Here is a 17337-nt window from a genome sequence, read left to right as displayed (position 1 = left end):
ATTTCAATGAATTTGAAAGCTGCCATTAAGCGATCTTTAGACTGGGATGTACCATGTGCAAATGCGTATTTTGCTATTGCCCCCCCCCCCCAATATTTCTATATAAGTACAAATAGAAGAGTAACAAAAATTAGACAATTTTGAGCTTCCAGTTGCTACAAGTTATTGGACATCACAAGCATCGGCAAGTTGCCAGATTTCTTTCTCCTTCTATATTCAGAAAGTCTTTCAGTGCTTGTTGTTAGAAAAGAAAGCCATGCTTTTCTTTAAGAGTGGCTTTCCATTTGGCCTTGATGGGGGGTGGCGGGAAGGGATGAGAAGCAAGGGAGAGTTAGAGACTTTCATCCCAATAGCCCATAAATAGCTCTATTACTCCTTTCTCACACTCCAGTTTCTGCTCAGTCTGCAGATTAAATCTGAATAAGCAAAAATTCAGTGCTGATGGAATTGCACTATAAATAGCACTTCCTTTCTCAATATGGCAAATACAAATGGTGCATCACAGCAAACAAATTACCCTAGGTTTTGAAATCAGACCAGCTGCTAAATTTTTCTTGGATTTTATGATACCGGCCAAAGACAAAATCTGCTATTTGCTAGTTCACTGGTAATATAGCAAGACAGCCACACCAAGCAAAGTCACTAAGGAGGATTTTATTCATGAGGTTTTGCAAAAGCAGGATCAGCTGGAGACTGACAGTGCCACTCTGAACACATTTCAGGAGTTGACAGTCCTACCCCTATTTTTTTGTCTTTCCACTCTATTGTCTCCTGAAGATCAGAAATTTCCCTGACATAGCTCTGCTGTTTCTGTTGCAGCTGTTGGATTTCCTGAGAGACGGGAGCAAAACAAGAAGACAGAAAGCAGGTAACAGGTTAACAAAGAAGGTCAAGATTGCAGTGATGCCAAAGAATGAAAAAAGTCAGGTGCTAAAGTAAAAGAGTATCTACACGCACAGTTTCTGACATCTCAACTAAACCTACGCTCCTGAAGACAATCTTACTATCCATGAGATGACTTAAAACAAGGTAGCTTCATCAGTTTCCTCTGCACCTCCACAAACAGCTGTCCAAACACAGCTTATTTCATATTAGGGACAAGGCAAAAAAGCAGTCCAACTTCAGACAATACTTATGAACGTACTATTTCTATTAGTCAGCTCTGAACCTGTTTGGCCTGAAACACTAGTATTTCTCCAGGTGAGAAACTTGAGTAGGTAATAAAATTCTCCATGCCTCGCCTTCTACACTCCTACTGCTAACTGGGAACATACCAATCAAAGAAGCCATTAAAAAAACCCCAACAGTTACTTACTGCAAGCATTTCTTCTCTTTGCTTCAAAGCCTCTTTGACTTCCATGAACTGAAACTGCAATATGCTATGAGCATGCTTCTCCCTCTCAAATTCCTATGAATAATGAAATATTAATGAGATTTTTATTGATGAAAAAATAGCATCCCATTAAAAAAAAAAAGGAAAAAAATAAGCCCAAACACAAAGAAAATGCTTACTGCAATGCAGTTCTTGAATATTCCTCTAATCACAATCCCACCAAGAATACAATTTTTATCTTATTTGTCCTTTTTCCAAGAACCTATTATTCCATCAAATATAGAAGTGACAGACATCATTTAGCCAGTTCCATAAATTGAGCAGCAGGCTGGCAGTGAATAGCTTTTACACTCAAGTCCTACAGACTTCACAGATGAATGGATCGGAATTAACCCACTCTTTCCACATAGCCGTGTACTCAAAGTTAGCTAGACATTGTGGACTTTTAAAAAAAGCACACTGTATCTTCCAGGAACTGTGTGTTTTGAAGTGCACCATAGTCAACTGCCCCAAGCTAAAAAGCCAGTTCTGAAAAGCTAACACAAGCCACAGCTTTATTGTTTAACACCAACTTACTAGCTGTCAGGTGCTGAATTCATCTAAAACTTAATTCAACGCTCAACCATGTAGCTGCCTTAACTATATAAACTGCACAACTCTCCCACGGGCCTTCTGAAGAGAGCTTTGTGTGTAAAAACACTCCAGAAGTCACTACGAACAAACCTTCTGAATTTACATTACAGATGGAATATAAGGACATGTGATAGTATCAATATAGCCTTACCATATTAAAAATTTCTTCGCTTCTTCAGAAATTGCTTTATAAGACAGAAACTTGGGGAAGATTCCCATTTGTATGATCACAAGCGCATATTATGCTGCTACTCCACTTGCTTTAACAGTAACTAAAACAATAACTTATTTAAATTCTTGCATAGTAATTTGGTTGCTTCCTCCCAAAGGTCTCTGACCCCCCCATAATTTTTGCCTGTGAAATAACATGCCATAGCTATATACATACTTTACTTTTTTCTTCATATTGCCGCCTGGATTCTGCCAGCTGTTCTTCTAACTCTAAGAGCGCATCCTTCAGGGTATCTACTTGGTACATGAAATTTGTTTTTTCATTGTCTAGTTGAGCATTTGACACCATAGCCTTTTTATATTTCTCTTCAACTTCAGCTAGAGAGTCCTGCAAAGAATAAGCAACCACAGAGTCAGTTATAAAAGACACTTTGCCAACCAAGCCCTTGCACAAGAAAATTAAGTACTAAACCACAAGCACGCCGAGTACTCCTACAGAAACCAGTGCTAACCCTGTGCTTACCAACTGTCCCAAGGTGAGGATAACCTCCCCGGTGTTCCCACCAGGCGTCTGTTTACAAGCAAGGAGCCTTACCTCAGGATGGATAAAACGTTTCCTGCTCTCTGCTGCTTCAGCTTCTGCCTTCTCAGAGTTTTCTTCCTTCTCCCTCCTCCCCCTGTCCCTGCACACTGGCAGCTCAAAGCAGCTGCTGAAGATGACATGTTGGAATTTTTTTTTTTTTAAAGGTAAACTGGCCTTGATTTAAGATCATTTCAGATGATCTTAGGCCTTAAATTAAGGCAGTTTGACAGCCACTTCACACAAATTTCAGGGATCCTGGCAGTGTGGGAACCACTAAATATACCAACTCAGGAATTAGAATTTGCCATGAAAAAGCTGCAGCTTTTGTGACCTGATGTATCATTTTTCATTAGGTTTCCTATATCACATCCCTTCTTTACAAGTTTACTCTGTAAGACACAATTCCCAGGGTCTCAAAAACCTCTCCTATCAACCTGACCTGAATATAAGATACTGAGGTATTTATAACAACAGATGATGGCAAAATAAAGATCAGGATCATTTTCCATGGTTGTGCAGGCAAACATTGCAGTATTTGATTTTAATACAGAAATAAAAAAGAGTTACATAAACAAAACAGTGCAAATATGCAAACAAGGTGGATACTCATGTCATCATTTTAGTTTATTGATCAAGCAATTAAGGAACTTAAGTAATTCTAATAATTACAACTAAAGCATAGATGAGTTCCATATACTTCCCTTTTCATTCAGTCAATGGAACCGGGGCTGACAGTGGTGAGATGATGACAAAATGAAGTTTGAATCAGTTTAGTTTACATTTCTATTGACAAATAAGAGAATTTGTCTTTAAAGACATGAATTTGTACAGTTCCAAACACAAACTAATGTTTTGGTGCGCCTTCCAGCCCAAGGATGAGAAATACCAAGTAAAGGAAAGCAGCCAGGATTTGGAAACAGTGGTAGGATCAAACCTCAGAAATTAGCTGGAAAGGAAGTATATGCAAGTAAGAAGTGAAGGTAGCTGCTGCACCACTCCTTCAGCATGCTACGTTTTATTTTCTTAGCATCAAGCAGTGCGGCTTAGGTACAAATCACCACAAAAGGCAGTCTAAGGGACACAAATTTAAAAATGACCTACATTTTTTATGCAGTGTGATTATTTTGCTACACCTGCTACACAGTGATCAGGGGAAAAAAAAACCAATTAGGTTTTACAGAAAAACAGCCAAACTACTCTTTTTCCATTGAGAATTCACTTAAGACGGCTGCATCTTCACCTGTCACAGCGTTGAGCCGATGACACAGTCAGCAATTAACGCTGATAAATGTTGCATTATATGCCTGAATGTCTACATACATATTTGCAAGACTGCCTTTTCCAAAAAATGCAACTCATGTTGCTGTTCACTTATAGGTGGTGGTACACAGATGCACAAGGTAGTTGTTGCACCAAAGTTCGTTTATGGCTTCATGGAAGTGGTAAGCGCTTCCTCTGTGCCAACTGGTGTGAGCGTTCATTCTTCACGTAACGAGCTTTGTTACATGAAGGTTTGTTACAAGAATTGTTTAAGGGTGTCTTCTGTGTTCTACATATGAAACCAAAACCATAGTCACCACCTCACAGGCACAACTTTCCAAAGGTATGCTGGACCTTATCGAAACAAAAACATACAAGCTTTTAAACTCCAATTTTTGATAGCACTGTAGGACATGAGTTTCAGTTCATCTTCCAATACTGGGAGGCTTCCTGGACTAGGCAACTATAAAAAACCCCTAATAATTTTAATTCGCTAGCAAAATGATTACCTTCTCAAAACAGCAAAGACAACATGCAATAGTAATCAGCAGCCTTTCAGTTAACGTTTGGAAGCATTCCTCACCACGATCAATCGAGGTCAGAACAGATACTTTTCCAGTTAATGAAATGCTTTTCACACCATTTACAACCCCTCCCAGAAGAAAGCATGCAAGGTCAGTTCTAGGTCTCACACTGACTCTCTGAATGTTTAGCTGGTGTTAATGATCACACTCCCACTCTGCGGTAAACCAGTACCTTCATTTCTTTCAGTCCCTGCATGTATTTGCCTTCTACATCCTGAATCTGGTCCTTTAATTCATAGATATCCTGAGGGAAACGGTGAGAAAGGTGAATGATGCCACTGAAACTAACGGGCAGAAGCACAGCTGATAAGGAAAAGCAAGTATTCAAAGTTCTCATTTAAATATTTCTACCACACGGGTTAAGCGGTCTGATCCTAACCTGAAGCCTTGCTGGACAATGAAATTTCTTGGTTAGAAGTTTATGCTAATTCTGCTCTTCTTGACTGGAAAAAATGAATTCTTCAATGTTAAGGACAAGATGCAGACCCAGCTTCAAAGCTTCCAACAATTATATGCCCTGGCCACACAGCCCTTCTCTACCCCTTTCACTGATTATCACCCTCTTTGAGGGATTCTGGTATTAAGGGTAACGACTGCCAAAGCAGCCCTGAAATACAGGCTATACTAGAGATGTAGGAAAGACTGTATGAAAACCATCCGTCACACTAAATTTTAATTAAAAGTCCTATTTCACAGTCTGTCTCCTCTCTTGTCCTTGGTCACCAGCAAATGGCTACCTTTCAGCTGTTTTACAGTGCTGAAACTGGGACAGACCTGCTGGTATCTGAGGTCCTAATATGAATTCCAGATGTTTTAACTGGCTGTAATTTCAGAAGAGTTGTAAGTCATATGCATGAAAGTTAATAGAATTCAGATTCCCCATTTTAAAATAATCTTCGGAATGGAGCATTAAGAAACAGATTACATAACACAATTTAGCCATGGGCTACCCAGACGAGCACTCAATGATACGAACACTGGATTGCATAGCTATTTGCTATTCAAATGTGTCAAACTTCATGGAATCACGAACTAAGATTACAAAATACAGTCCCCTCCCCAAATTAGCATCCAGTAAGTGCAGTGCTGCTCGCATTATTTCAATCCTCCTATCAGTGTGCTATACCGACTCCACTTCCTATTTCGTTAGGTTAGGATGAGGTGTGTCTATTATCATCAGGCTGATCTGCTATCATCTGCCGTAGGACTCGACCCAAATATTCCTGCAATACACACTAGCTTCCCAGCAGCATCGCTCCAATAAAGCTATTCACTTCTCACTTACAGCACACAATTCATTTTGTCAGAACTGCCAAGAGGGGGAGACAAGACAGTTTCTTTTTTGGAAAGAAGTCCAAAGCGTATTTTATAATATCCTTTAGATGATATTAGTCTATTTAATTTATTAGTCTATGGGGCGGGACAGACCTAGTTAGTATTAGCCTGTCAATCCCAATTCTTACTGCCAATTTCTATAGTCAGTAATGGGAACAGCGGCACTACTTTCAAGTAATCTTATAGTTTATTAATTTATCAAATGCAAGGCATAAAAACATTCTGATCAAAGAGACATAGTTAAGAGACAGATTCCTAACAATTTATGCTGGTTTTAAGTATTTCTTACCTTTATTTCTCTGATAGATGCCTCTGTATCAGCTGAGATGGAGGTATCCCCACTGCCTCTTCGTGAAGAAGTCCCACCCAGAGAAGCTAAAGTAGCTGCTGATAAACTTGAAACAGTACGTGCTCCCTACAATCACACACAGTTAAAAATGGTTATAATTTTTTTTCTAGATACACTGTGGGTTTGTAGTTTGGGTTTTTTTGTTTTGGTTTGGTTTTTTTGTTAATACACACATTACACCAACCCTTGCACTTCTAAATTATGCAAATTTGATTAAAATGTAAACTTGCTAAGAAGAAAAATCAAAGGACCCAAATTTAACAAGGAAAACTAATGAGAAAAGGCAGATCAGATGTATTTAAACACTATTGTAATGTAAGTTTGCATGACTTGGCTTCTAACTATTAATTCTTAATTAGACAAAATCTTCAGGGGCTAGTATCGTCTTGCCAGATATTTTCAAAACTTGTAATAATACATTTTGTGGATGCTTTTGTCTACCCCTCAAGCTCCTCTCCTTTCATGGATACGTATCGACTCTGCAGCAGTAGCCACATTAACTGTTTTACTGTACTGAGGGTTCTGCACTAAGCCAATTTCTGACTACTGCAGTATCCTCTTTTATAATTATTATTTATTTTTCATAATACCATAATTAAAATCTAATAAACAAACACAGTATTCACGTGGCTTAGCCTAAAGCTATTTCAGCCAACTGCTGTTGAAGGTCAGCTACTTAACATCCTAATGAACAGAGGTTGAAAAGTTCTTCTTCAAAAGTGTAGTACTAAGTTAGCTCCAACAATTCAAATTTTTGCCCCACAATGGATTTTATATATTTCTGTACACTCACTGCGAGTTCTACCTACCAAAAAGAGTGTGAAAAAACCACTATTGTCAGAATAATTCATAACATCCTTCTTACCTTCTCAAAGTCTTTTTCTGGCCTTTCCTCAATCTGTAAAACAAAGATTTAGAAGGAATCGTTAGATAACGAAGGACAAGTGAAGGCAGTAAGATATCAGAAAGAGAATTCTTAAACCTGTAAAAGACTTTTCATTAGCAATTTCTATCCACTCAAAAAGCAGCCAGCTTGCTCAGAAGAGCTCTGTCCTGGCTGGCATCTCAGGGCTCAAGGCTGGACAATTCACTTCAAATTTCTAAGCAGTATGTAATTAAGTGGAATATACTTATCGATAAAAAACTATTTGGGCTATTAAATAAGACAGAGGAGTATTTTTTCCCATATTCTACATCACAATATTTCAAACATGAAGATGGCGCTTGATCTAGGAGTTAACAATGCAATAATACAAAGACCTACCATGGGCATGAATTCAAAGCCTCAGATGTCTTTCCCTGGACATAAAACCAGCTGTATCCTGTGCCAACATATGCACCGGCTCCTATTTATTTTAGAACAATTTAAAAATATGCCTCAAATAAATCCAAAATAGTAATTTACCTAAGTAGAGAGGTTAAGTTTTTAATTGAAAGATCAAAAGACTTCCTGACCAAGATAGCTTATTGAAGCTACAGTTTTATAGACCTTAACTAAAATAAGCTACCCCTGAAGCCCGCCAGCACAGCCTCCCCTGCTTCAAAAAGCAAGGTACCAAGTTAGACTTGAAGGACTGTACTATGTCTGCACCGCTCCCAAAAGAAGAATGGGACAAAAAGAATGAAAAAAGAACTCTAAAGCTTAAAACCCCTGCTAAGTGTTCTCCACTCAAGACAAAAGGTGACTGTGACTTCAAGTGAAGATCCAAGTAAGGTTGAGACTACAAAAACTGACCCTCAAGTCAAATATCAGGGACCAGTTCAAAGTCTAAATAAACAGCCCATTTATGGTTTCAATGCTTCACTGGAATTTACTGATTCAGAAGAGAGATCCTGCACTAAAACTAGTCTAGAGCCAAAATCAGAGCCAAAGTAGCATTTAGGAGTACAGAAAATTACCACGGATAGAGACAACTTAAAAGCTTAGAAGAAAGTTACAAGGCAAAAAAACCATACAACCTGGGCAGATTTTTTTTTTTCCCCCCCTTGATGGGAACAATCCTATCACTTTTTCCTGCTCTGAAACCAAACAAGATATACAAGTTCCCAAGAGCAGAAATTTAAAATCAAGTGTTTTGTCAGATTCACTTTGCTATTGAGGGGGCGGGGGGGAAGCGTTTCAAAACAGAATCTTTTTATGAGTATCTCCATCTAAAATGGATCTGAGTGCATGACTGCATGAAAGGAAGAGCTCAGCAGAACTCAGAATGTCCAGAACATGTCAACTACTTCTGGAAACATTCAGCATCACAGTCAAGATGTTTTCCCAAAAGACTTCTAGAACGTTAATGGCTTCCTCAGATCAAGAGCCTGAGTCAAAGGGATAATTTTTTTGAAACAACTGGGGGAAAAAAAAAAATAAATCAGAAGAGACCTGTTTCAGGGGAAGATAGGGAATAGTTGAGGTTAAGTTGATAAGTTTCATTGAAAACGCACTCAAAAACTCCATCTCTTTCCAACCAGTTCACATTCAGCATAGATTTTTTTCTTTGAATTATACAGAGCAATGTGTGGATGATCCCACTTGTTATTTTTCATATTACTCACGGTACTCTATTAAAAAAAAAAATAAATAAATCCCAGAACTGAGAGGTACCTATTACAAATCAACTTTTTACACTGACAACACATCTCATATCGTAAATTCCCTATGATTAGCATTAAGAAAATTTAAGACGTAGGCTTTGAAGTAAAATAAGCCAGACTTAAAGCACTAGATGTAAACTTTGCAGAGACACTGAATACACTGGGGGGGGGGGGGGGGGGGGGGGGGGGGGGGGGATGATATATCTGCATTTGAGTGCAATAAGAAAAGGTCATTAATGAAGGCAGATACTTCAGTTCAGACCCGAGAAACAAGATGGACTGATTTTTTGCAAACAGCCTATTATTTTCACGCCAGACAGCTCCAAGTGGTGGATTTGGCAGCCTTCTAGCCCAGCCAAACACTATGTTGTTGTTTGTCAAGACAGTTGTGGCAGTGTAAATATTGGCGTGTTATCAAAGATTAGTGCATTCACACACACAAATCTATCTCCAGAAATTTAATGTACAGCCTTTTGCGAAGTCTACCTTATGGGTTCAGGGCACAACTCAAAGTATTATTTTCCTTCAGCCATTTGCAGAATGTCCTCTATTGTGCAACCAGTTTTTAATAAGGTAAAAGAAGGGAGTAAATCTTGATATTATTTTAAGGATGCATCACGAGTCAAATAAAAGCTTGCATTTACAAAGGGGAAAGCGTAGAAGACAATGTGGTGAGAGATATGCATACAGTGGACATTTCTACTCAGAGCACTCATAACCACACCTGTGAAGCTTGCCACACATTCATTGCAAAACAATCTTTAATAATTCTCTGAGGTGGCATAATCTTTAATTATTAAACTATTAAGTAACTTCTAAAATATGGGTGGGTTAAAAAAAAAAACCACAGGAGATTTCATTTTCCCTAGTGATGCCCTCATACACACATCCATTTGGTGCCATGAATTGAATACTCAGAGCATTTTCTCCTCAAAAACAGTAATTACCACTACCAATATATTTAAATATTACCGTTTAAAAATTTAATCTGTTTTGAGAGAAGCCGGTTCCTCATCCTAACGTAGTTTCCTTTCATTACAAAGATGCCTCCTGCTACACAACACCTTTCTAAGCAAAAAGTCAGTCTGAAACAAGCAGCATTTAATTTTATGGTTACATGGCAGCGGTACACTAAAAGCTGTAAAGAGTGTCTTGTAGAAAGACAGAAGTCTATTTTAGATGAATATTTTATTGAGTTTTCATTCTGCTTATCTTTAGATCAAGGTATTCACAGTATCACTCCCTTAAAAAGATATCTTGTGCTTTCCAACAGCACTCAGCCACCAGAGGGAACTCCAGGTTTTCAGCCTTCACCCGGTCCCCAAGAAGCCCTTTGGCATTTGATCCAGTGACAAATCAAACAGATAAAGGTCAGGAAAAAATGTTTATTTTTATTTGAAGTTGCACAAAATTCTCGCCCAAAATACTTACCTTCCGTATTATCATTCAATAAAGAATACTGTAATGATCAAACAGACTGAAAACCACCTCTCCACCTTCACAGTACTATACTCAGCATAGCCCTTCATAGAAATATACTGGCTTTGGGACTTTTCCACACGAAAATATAAAGGACTAACAGAATACTTGCTGGAAGAGGAGATCTGAAGAGGAATTCACCTAATGATACGAGACCTTTAATTTCTAGAACATTATACTATTTTTCATTTCCACAAGGGTACGGGGCTGTCTCTAATCACAGATTACCTTCCTCTTCACCAACAATTTGGGCAATTTGTAGTTGAGCGTGTAAAAAAGCAGGAAAAGGAAATAATTTTCCAAGGAACTCCAGCACACACATTGTTGTTTTGGCAAGGGGAATAGGTTGCTCTCTGCAAAATAAGTACAATGGGATCAGAGTTCAGCCTCTTCTGACAGCGATTTCAGAATAAATCCAGAGCAGTGTTACAAAAATGTCAGCAATATCAGAGGCTTATTGCAGCTGGAAACTTAACAAGAGCAAAATCATCCCACAAGTCTATATATGGATATATTGCCTATTTTTCATAGATAATAAAAACATTTTAGTATAGTGTTTGAAAAAGTATTTCACTCTACTCTGCAGTCAGCTAGCAGGTTAACCCTTGACGTTCTTTGCCACTGGTTAGTGCCCAGGCCAAAATTAGAGCCGCTGCAGCACTATCGCAGTGCATCCCACAAGACGACTCTCAAACACCTACTGAAAAGACCAGAGACCCTGGGACAGTTAAGCATTACACCCCAGCTGCAAGTAAAGAGAAAAAATTACTCAGATCTTTAAATCGATGGAGGAATCGGGACTAAGGCACAATTTCCAGCTTCCAGCTTGCTAAACAAGGCTAGAGAGGAAGGGAAATACGAAATGCTTGCAGTTGGGCAGCACCGCATACCACCCTCAGGTATGAGAACAACTTCAGCGTGTTCAGTACGTGGCTGTCACTGCTCAGCTCCATCTAAGATCTTGCACTTAGGTCAAACTTCCTCATAAAAGCAAGGGGTTTTTTTTGGTGACAAATCAAATTAAGACCATTTCCTGCTCTTAAAGCAGTACAGCACAGTTGGAAATGGAAATGCGACCCATACCAAAGAAAAATTCCTGCAATAGGTAGTGCTGAACACAGGATGGTATCTAGAAAAACTGGAATTAAAAAACAAGTAGTACTGCAGTCAATATAATCGCTCCTACAATCCCCATCTTACCGGTTTGATCAGCTGGGCTGGGGCAGGCAGTAACACAGAGGGTTCCTGCGTGTTTTTCCAGTGAGAGCCACCTTAACACTAGCAATTAGCAATAAGCCTTTAAAAGTCAGCAGGGGAAAAACGCTGCTGAACTTTGTCAGGTCTAAAGTGGATTTGTCAGAAGTATCCTCGCTCAGGAATGAGTGTTATGCCAAACACCATTGCTTAAACAAACTTATCAGTCTCTGAAATGCACGTTAGCACTGCAGCAAATCCTCACTCCGGAGGGGCCGAAAACACACCCAGACTGTCAGTGGCTGGGCGAGGATACAAGCCTACCGTAATTTTGTAAGTGTAGAGGAGAGAAGGCAAAGCTTGAGCATGCTGATAACTGCTTCCATGAAAATTAAGTCTGACTGTCTTCATTTTATTTCTGGTGAGAACATGACAAGCTTCTTCAAATGAAAAAAGCTACTCACAACTGTGCATTAATGTATGACCGGAGGACCGCACACTCGCTAAGCGGCTCTTGCATTTTCAGTCTTGCACTTTGTATGATCAGGCTGCTGTCGGTACCAGCCCGCCTGGCTGCATGCCGACTGCTTGTGCCCGCCATCTGAGACTCCACGAGAAGGGAGAGAGTTAACATGAAAGATCATCTTCTCAGGGTAGCAAAACGTGCCCTCTCCTATTATTTTGCCTTCCTTTGCTCAGAAAGTCTTCACAGAAATACTACTGCATTCTGAGTCTATTTCAAATGTATAAAAAATTGCTTTTCACTACTAGTTTATTCATTTAAAAACAACAAAAAAAAAATCAGCAATTACTATTAAAAAGCCCATCTCAGCCAAAACATGCCACTAGCTTGGGCACAAGATTTACCTCCATTTGCGCAGACGGGCCCAAAGTTTGCTCTCAGCAGTCTTAAGATCTGTACTATATATCAAGTATAATATTAAACAACACATTTGCGTATCTGCAGTAACTGCAAGGTCAGCAGATAATAATTACTAGTGGGGATAACGGGAAAAACGTTAAAGAAAAATAATCAAACAGCAAACTTCATGCAGATATATTGAATTCTTAAAAATACATACAAAGACAAATAAATATTCACATGTTGTGTTTAAGTATCTTCCTGGCTTTTTATCACAAACATGGTAACACAAATGAGAACACAAGCTGGCAAAGCTGTGCGCAGCAGGAAAGCTACTGTCGCTTTTTGCTCACTGTTTAATGAACAGTGATAGAAGGGGGAAACAAAATTCTGAGAAAAGATTTAAGGGCTGAAGTAACAAGATATTGTACACTTTAATTTAGAAAGTTACATTGAATCATTCTCCGTTCTCAAGATATAATTTCTCATGATAGTCAGGCTTGGGAACAGTTCAGTTTGGTCTTCTGCCTAATAATGCCCATAATCATAAGAAAATAATATTTAACTTCAGTGGTAAGCACTCATGATTACACTACATGGATTTTGTAAACTATCACACTCTCAAGTGACATAAGCATGCTGGAAACTCAGCTTTTCAACCCAACAGATACTCCCCCCTTTCTTTCCTCCTCTGCCAGCCATTTAAAAAGTAAACTTGGAATCAAATCTTTACGTGTGTAAATGCCAGAAGATATATAAAGCAGAAACACGAAAGCATATGGCTCGATACATTAAGGCAGGGAACAACTCAGTTTTGGGGGTTAGCACTATTAAAACAGTTCTAACGTAGACTACTGATATAGACAAAAAACACCACTTTTTTCCTCTCATAAGTTATCGCCATCGTCCAAGGAGATTTTTATTCTTCCTTTAGGAAGCCCAAGCAGGTGGCATTTCGGGAATGTATGAGTGGAAGCGATACACTGCTAAGCCCACTGAGAAGACAGGGCTCTATTTCAGCATCTTTACTGCCAACAAGAAGTACAGAACTGGAAATGTTAAACGCCTCGAATCCTCTCTTAGTAAAAGGCAAGGCAAGTGATTCCTTACTGTGAGTTACATGAAAAGGTGTTGTCTGTTTAATACAGGGGGGGAAAAAAAAAAAAAGGAAAAAAAAATCACAAGGTGCTGCTGCACTGACCCCTTGTAGTCATTAGAACTTAGAAGAGCAACGCCACCCCGTTAACAAGGCTTATACTACCTTGCATCAGGAGAAGCAAAGCCCCTGCAGTGGTGCCTTTTAGAGCCACTACAGCATTAACTCTCAGCTCTTCTTCAAGGCCACGGAAATAACAGAAGCTCTTCACACCCTGCGATAAACCACTAATGAAAAAACTAAAAAAAAAAAAATTAAAAAGTGCCTGTTGTCTCCTTGCAGAGCAGATTCAGCTTGGCACCTCTCCAGCATCGGTGCTGACACAGCTAACCATCCCCGGCCACTTGCATACAAACAGTCCAAAGTGTAAGCAGAGAATTAAAAAAAAAAATCCCCTATAGCTCCCAGGAGGGGCAAGCTGCATTTTGTGATTACCATAAGCAACTTGCACGAATGACTCAGACTGCATACAAAAACCACATAATGGAAAGCAACATCAATGTATGGGTACCCAATTCTTACACTTAAAGAACTTTAATGGAATCCCTGGTTATTCTGATTATTTTTTGCTTTGGGGATAATTGAAATTCAGTTTGCAAAGCCATTTAAGAAGTATTACTAATGTAAGATATATATATACTGCAAAAATGCATAGCTCAGGGACTCAGACTCAGGGACTAATTGAAATACTAATTTATTTATAGCTCACCGGCTGCCATATATTATCTGATGAAAATCCTCTTTAAAAAAAAAAATCATTTTAAAAAGTGGATATACCCTTGTCTTTAAGAAACACTAACACTTCAGAGCACATAGCTCTTCTATCAGTTCCATTTCCTCTTGCTCCAGTCAGTTTATTCAGCTCTTTTTCACTTAGAAGGAAAGGGCTCGCTTGATGATCAAAAGGCTCGCCTATTCCCTGCCTGATGACAAGCAGTAACCCTGCATGGAGAGGTTCAGGCCCCTTTCACCACCGGGATGCAGACCTACTGCACAGTTCTAACTACAGGAGAAAACCCCCACAGCACACAGGTTTTCAAATCGCAGGCTATGTTTGAAGGGGAACCAGCACGATGGGGGACATCAGATACAAAGCAATTCCTTACTGCAGACGATGTGTGTTTGCTGAAGAGGAACACTCCAAATGTTCCTGTTACAGCTTACCGTGTTGCATGCTGTGGTAGCTTCTTTGACTATCCAGACGCTCCTTTTTAATTAGTCCTTAAGGCAACATTTACAGCATTTAAGGTTCAGCTCCTCAGCAAAGGAACACAGGCAACAGGATGTTATGACTAGAGAAGCACGTTGTGTGTGTTAATTTACGGTATCACCCTCCTCATCACTTCGCATCTTGGGGATGTGGTAGGTAATATGTGACAGGTCCCAGGAGAACTAGCACGTTAAAACTTCACTAGGAGGAACACTTCCATGAAGTAAAGCCAGCTTACCAAAACTCGATGCAACACTTCAAAACTCACTCTCCATGGAAGATTAATTTTGTTATAGACTAGTTTACTGTAAGCTGCACATTTCCTCTACAAGACATGCTACTGCACTCCGCTACTGTCACCACTCTATTCAGAGCCTTGCTCTGAAATTAATCAGGAAAGATATTCAGAGTTGTAAACAGCTAGATGGAACAATCACAAAGAGAAAGCACCGATATGCCATTGAAAAAATAGAAGACAATGACTTCATATCTGTAAAAAGCAGGGGAAAAAGTCTTGTCTTGGTCAACTACAGTCACAGGGGTTGGACAAGCCTTTAGCATTTGAGCCTTGTTCTGCCATGACTACTTGGGAATTCATGATGGGAATTCATTACATGTCAGGTACACGTAATCCTTCTAGCACTTCACCATGCTAAGGACTCCGCAGTGCCTAGTAATCTACAGTCCAACAAATATGTTCAAATCCAATCTCTGGATAGCCCTGCGGCCTTGCAGCAACATACCACCAAAATACTGCTGAATACAGAGAAACTAAACTACTTGAATGCTGCAGTAAGATTTAGGGTCTCCTGATTTTAATAACCACAGGAGATGTGGCACTAGCATCGACAATGTAGTCTTTTTCACAATACCCTTGCTGATGCGCTTTATGCATTGTCACATGAGTCCAAAGTGTACTTCTATTGCAAAACACGTACGTCTGCACAGAAATTACTTTGGTTTTGTAATTTCTCATCTGGTTCACCCCTTCTTTGTCTTAAGCATTGCCCAGAAGGTCCAGTTAATACCATAAGAAACTGCCTCACGAGGGACAGCGACCTCTTTGTACAAGAGAGACATTGAAGAACAGAAGAATTAAGCAGTTTAGAGACAAAGAAAAATAGAGGAGCTCACCACTGGACTGGCCCGAGCAGAGCTGGCTCTTGAAGATGCCCGGGATCCCGAACCAAGGTAGCAGCTGTACTCGGAAGGCTGCCGCAGGTAAACCAAGAATAGCAAGCAGAGAAAAGAGAAAAGCATTAGAATTGGGAAGGGAAGCGAGAGAGGATTTAGAGCATTACATCTGAAGTTAGTTACAAAAATAGTTACATGCAGCTGGACAAAGGAGCAGCAGTGAAAGTCAGAGAACAGACACCTCAACTGTTCATTTAAAAATTAAGGCAAGCAGTAATTCCAGTTGGCAGACCAAGTAGAGTTTTGATTCAATTCTTAGAATGACAGAATACTAATGATTTATTTGTATATCTTAAGATACAAGTCACAATTAAACAACTCTCAGTCTCTATACAAAAGGCTCAATCGTACTACTCTTCAAGAGCTCTGAGGTTCTCTGGTGAGCCGAGCCTTCTTCCCATGTTTCTGACATTGTGCACATATAAAATGAATCCGTGCTCCACAGGTCAAAGCAAGAAACATCCATCTATGTGGTGATTAAAGTAAAAACTGAGACCATCTCAGAGACTAGGTATCTCTCCTGCTTTTCCAGCACCTGCAGTCCTCATCTCCTGCCAAAGAGAGTATTTTAGTCCTCCTTAAAAGCAAACATCTAAGCAGTGATGCAGAACAGACAGGGCTGACTTGTTGCTGACAAGGACCAAGAATGTGTCTACACTGTTTTATTTCCAGGGGTTATAATGCAGTGGAAGTAGAGAAGGGAAATGAAAGTTTAAAGCATCAGGGAAACAGAACTAAAACTTATCTGGAAAAGCATTTTAGAATTATTGCCTCTATTTTCAGATTTCAGAGTAGCAGCTTCACACTCAATCTTGTATTTCGATGCACTTTATAAAAAGATACATAAGCATATATAAAAGGGGAGGTTTTGATACATTCAGAACAGAGATGAATTAAAGAAGTTTTTGAGGTTTACCGGACACGGTATTATTCCTGTTGCTACCACCTCAAGGCAATTGTGAACGTAGCCTTTGTAAAGAGGCACGGCAGTCCGTCAAGCGTCACGTGCAAAAGCTTGTACCGACACAAGGGCAGAGGCAGTTCAGGGACAGGAACAAGCACGAGGAACTGCTCTTCTCCGCAGCTCAGGCTATGCTGCTAATGACCTTTATGTGTTTATTTTATAGACGCTTAAGACTGTTTCTCAGATACAAAAACACTGAAATCTAAAGAATTATCCTATTTTGAGATGCATGTACTCTGTCTTTTTTTTTTTTTTAAGGTTTCTTCTAATAAGTTACCTGGCCACTACAGGCATCCCCTGGACTCCTCAGCTACAGAGACAGCCAGGTCTTCACCAAGCTACTGAAGGACTGTTTCAGCATCATTAGTCACGCTAACAAAGCGGCACAGTATTAAATGAAAATTAAGCTTACAGCACTAATAAATGATAAGAGGGTAAGCTGGA

At 39.5% G+C, this 17337-nt stretch overlaps 1 protein-coding gene across 16 annotated transcripts in view; it reads right to left on the bottom strand.

Moving 5' to 3' along the window:
• The window catches only part of LRRFIP1 (LRR binding FLII interacting protein 1), a 120374-nt gene that overhangs the window by 18167 nt on the left and 84870 nt on the right, over nt 1-17337 (bottom strand). For 11 of the 16 annotated variants that reach the window (XM_075512131.1, XM_075512132.1, XM_075512119.1 and 8 more), the window contains 7 exons: nt 15870-15947; nt 7114-7146; nt 6189-6314; nt 4737-4808; nt 2355-2525; nt 1316-1408; nt 739-831 (listed from right to left, as the gene is read on the bottom strand). In XM_075512131.1, the coding sequence (XP_075368246.1) occupies nt 739-831; nt 1316-1408; nt 2355-2525; nt 4737-4808; nt 6189-6314; nt 7114-7146; nt 15870-15947 (666 nt within the window). The remainder of the gene's footprint in view (nt 1-738; nt 832-1315; nt 1409-2354; nt 2526-4736; nt 4809-6188; nt 6315-7113; nt 7147-15869; nt 15948-17337) is intronic. The other 5 variants (XM_075512133.1, XM_075512128.1, XM_075512126.1 and 2 more) reach the window with 4 other exon arrangements.

This window comes from Mycteria americana, chromosome 9 (genome assembly GCF_035582795.1).
Source record: "Mycteria americana isolate JAX WOST 10 ecotype Jacksonville Zoo and Gardens chromosome 9, USCA_MyAme_1.0, whole genome shotgun sequence".
Classification (NCBI taxonomy): Eukaryota; Metazoa; Chordata; class Aves; order Ciconiiformes; family Ciconiidae; genus Mycteria; species Mycteria americana.
The sequence above is the reverse complement of the archived record's forward strand: the minus strand, read 5'-3'. Positions and strand labels throughout refer to the sequence as shown.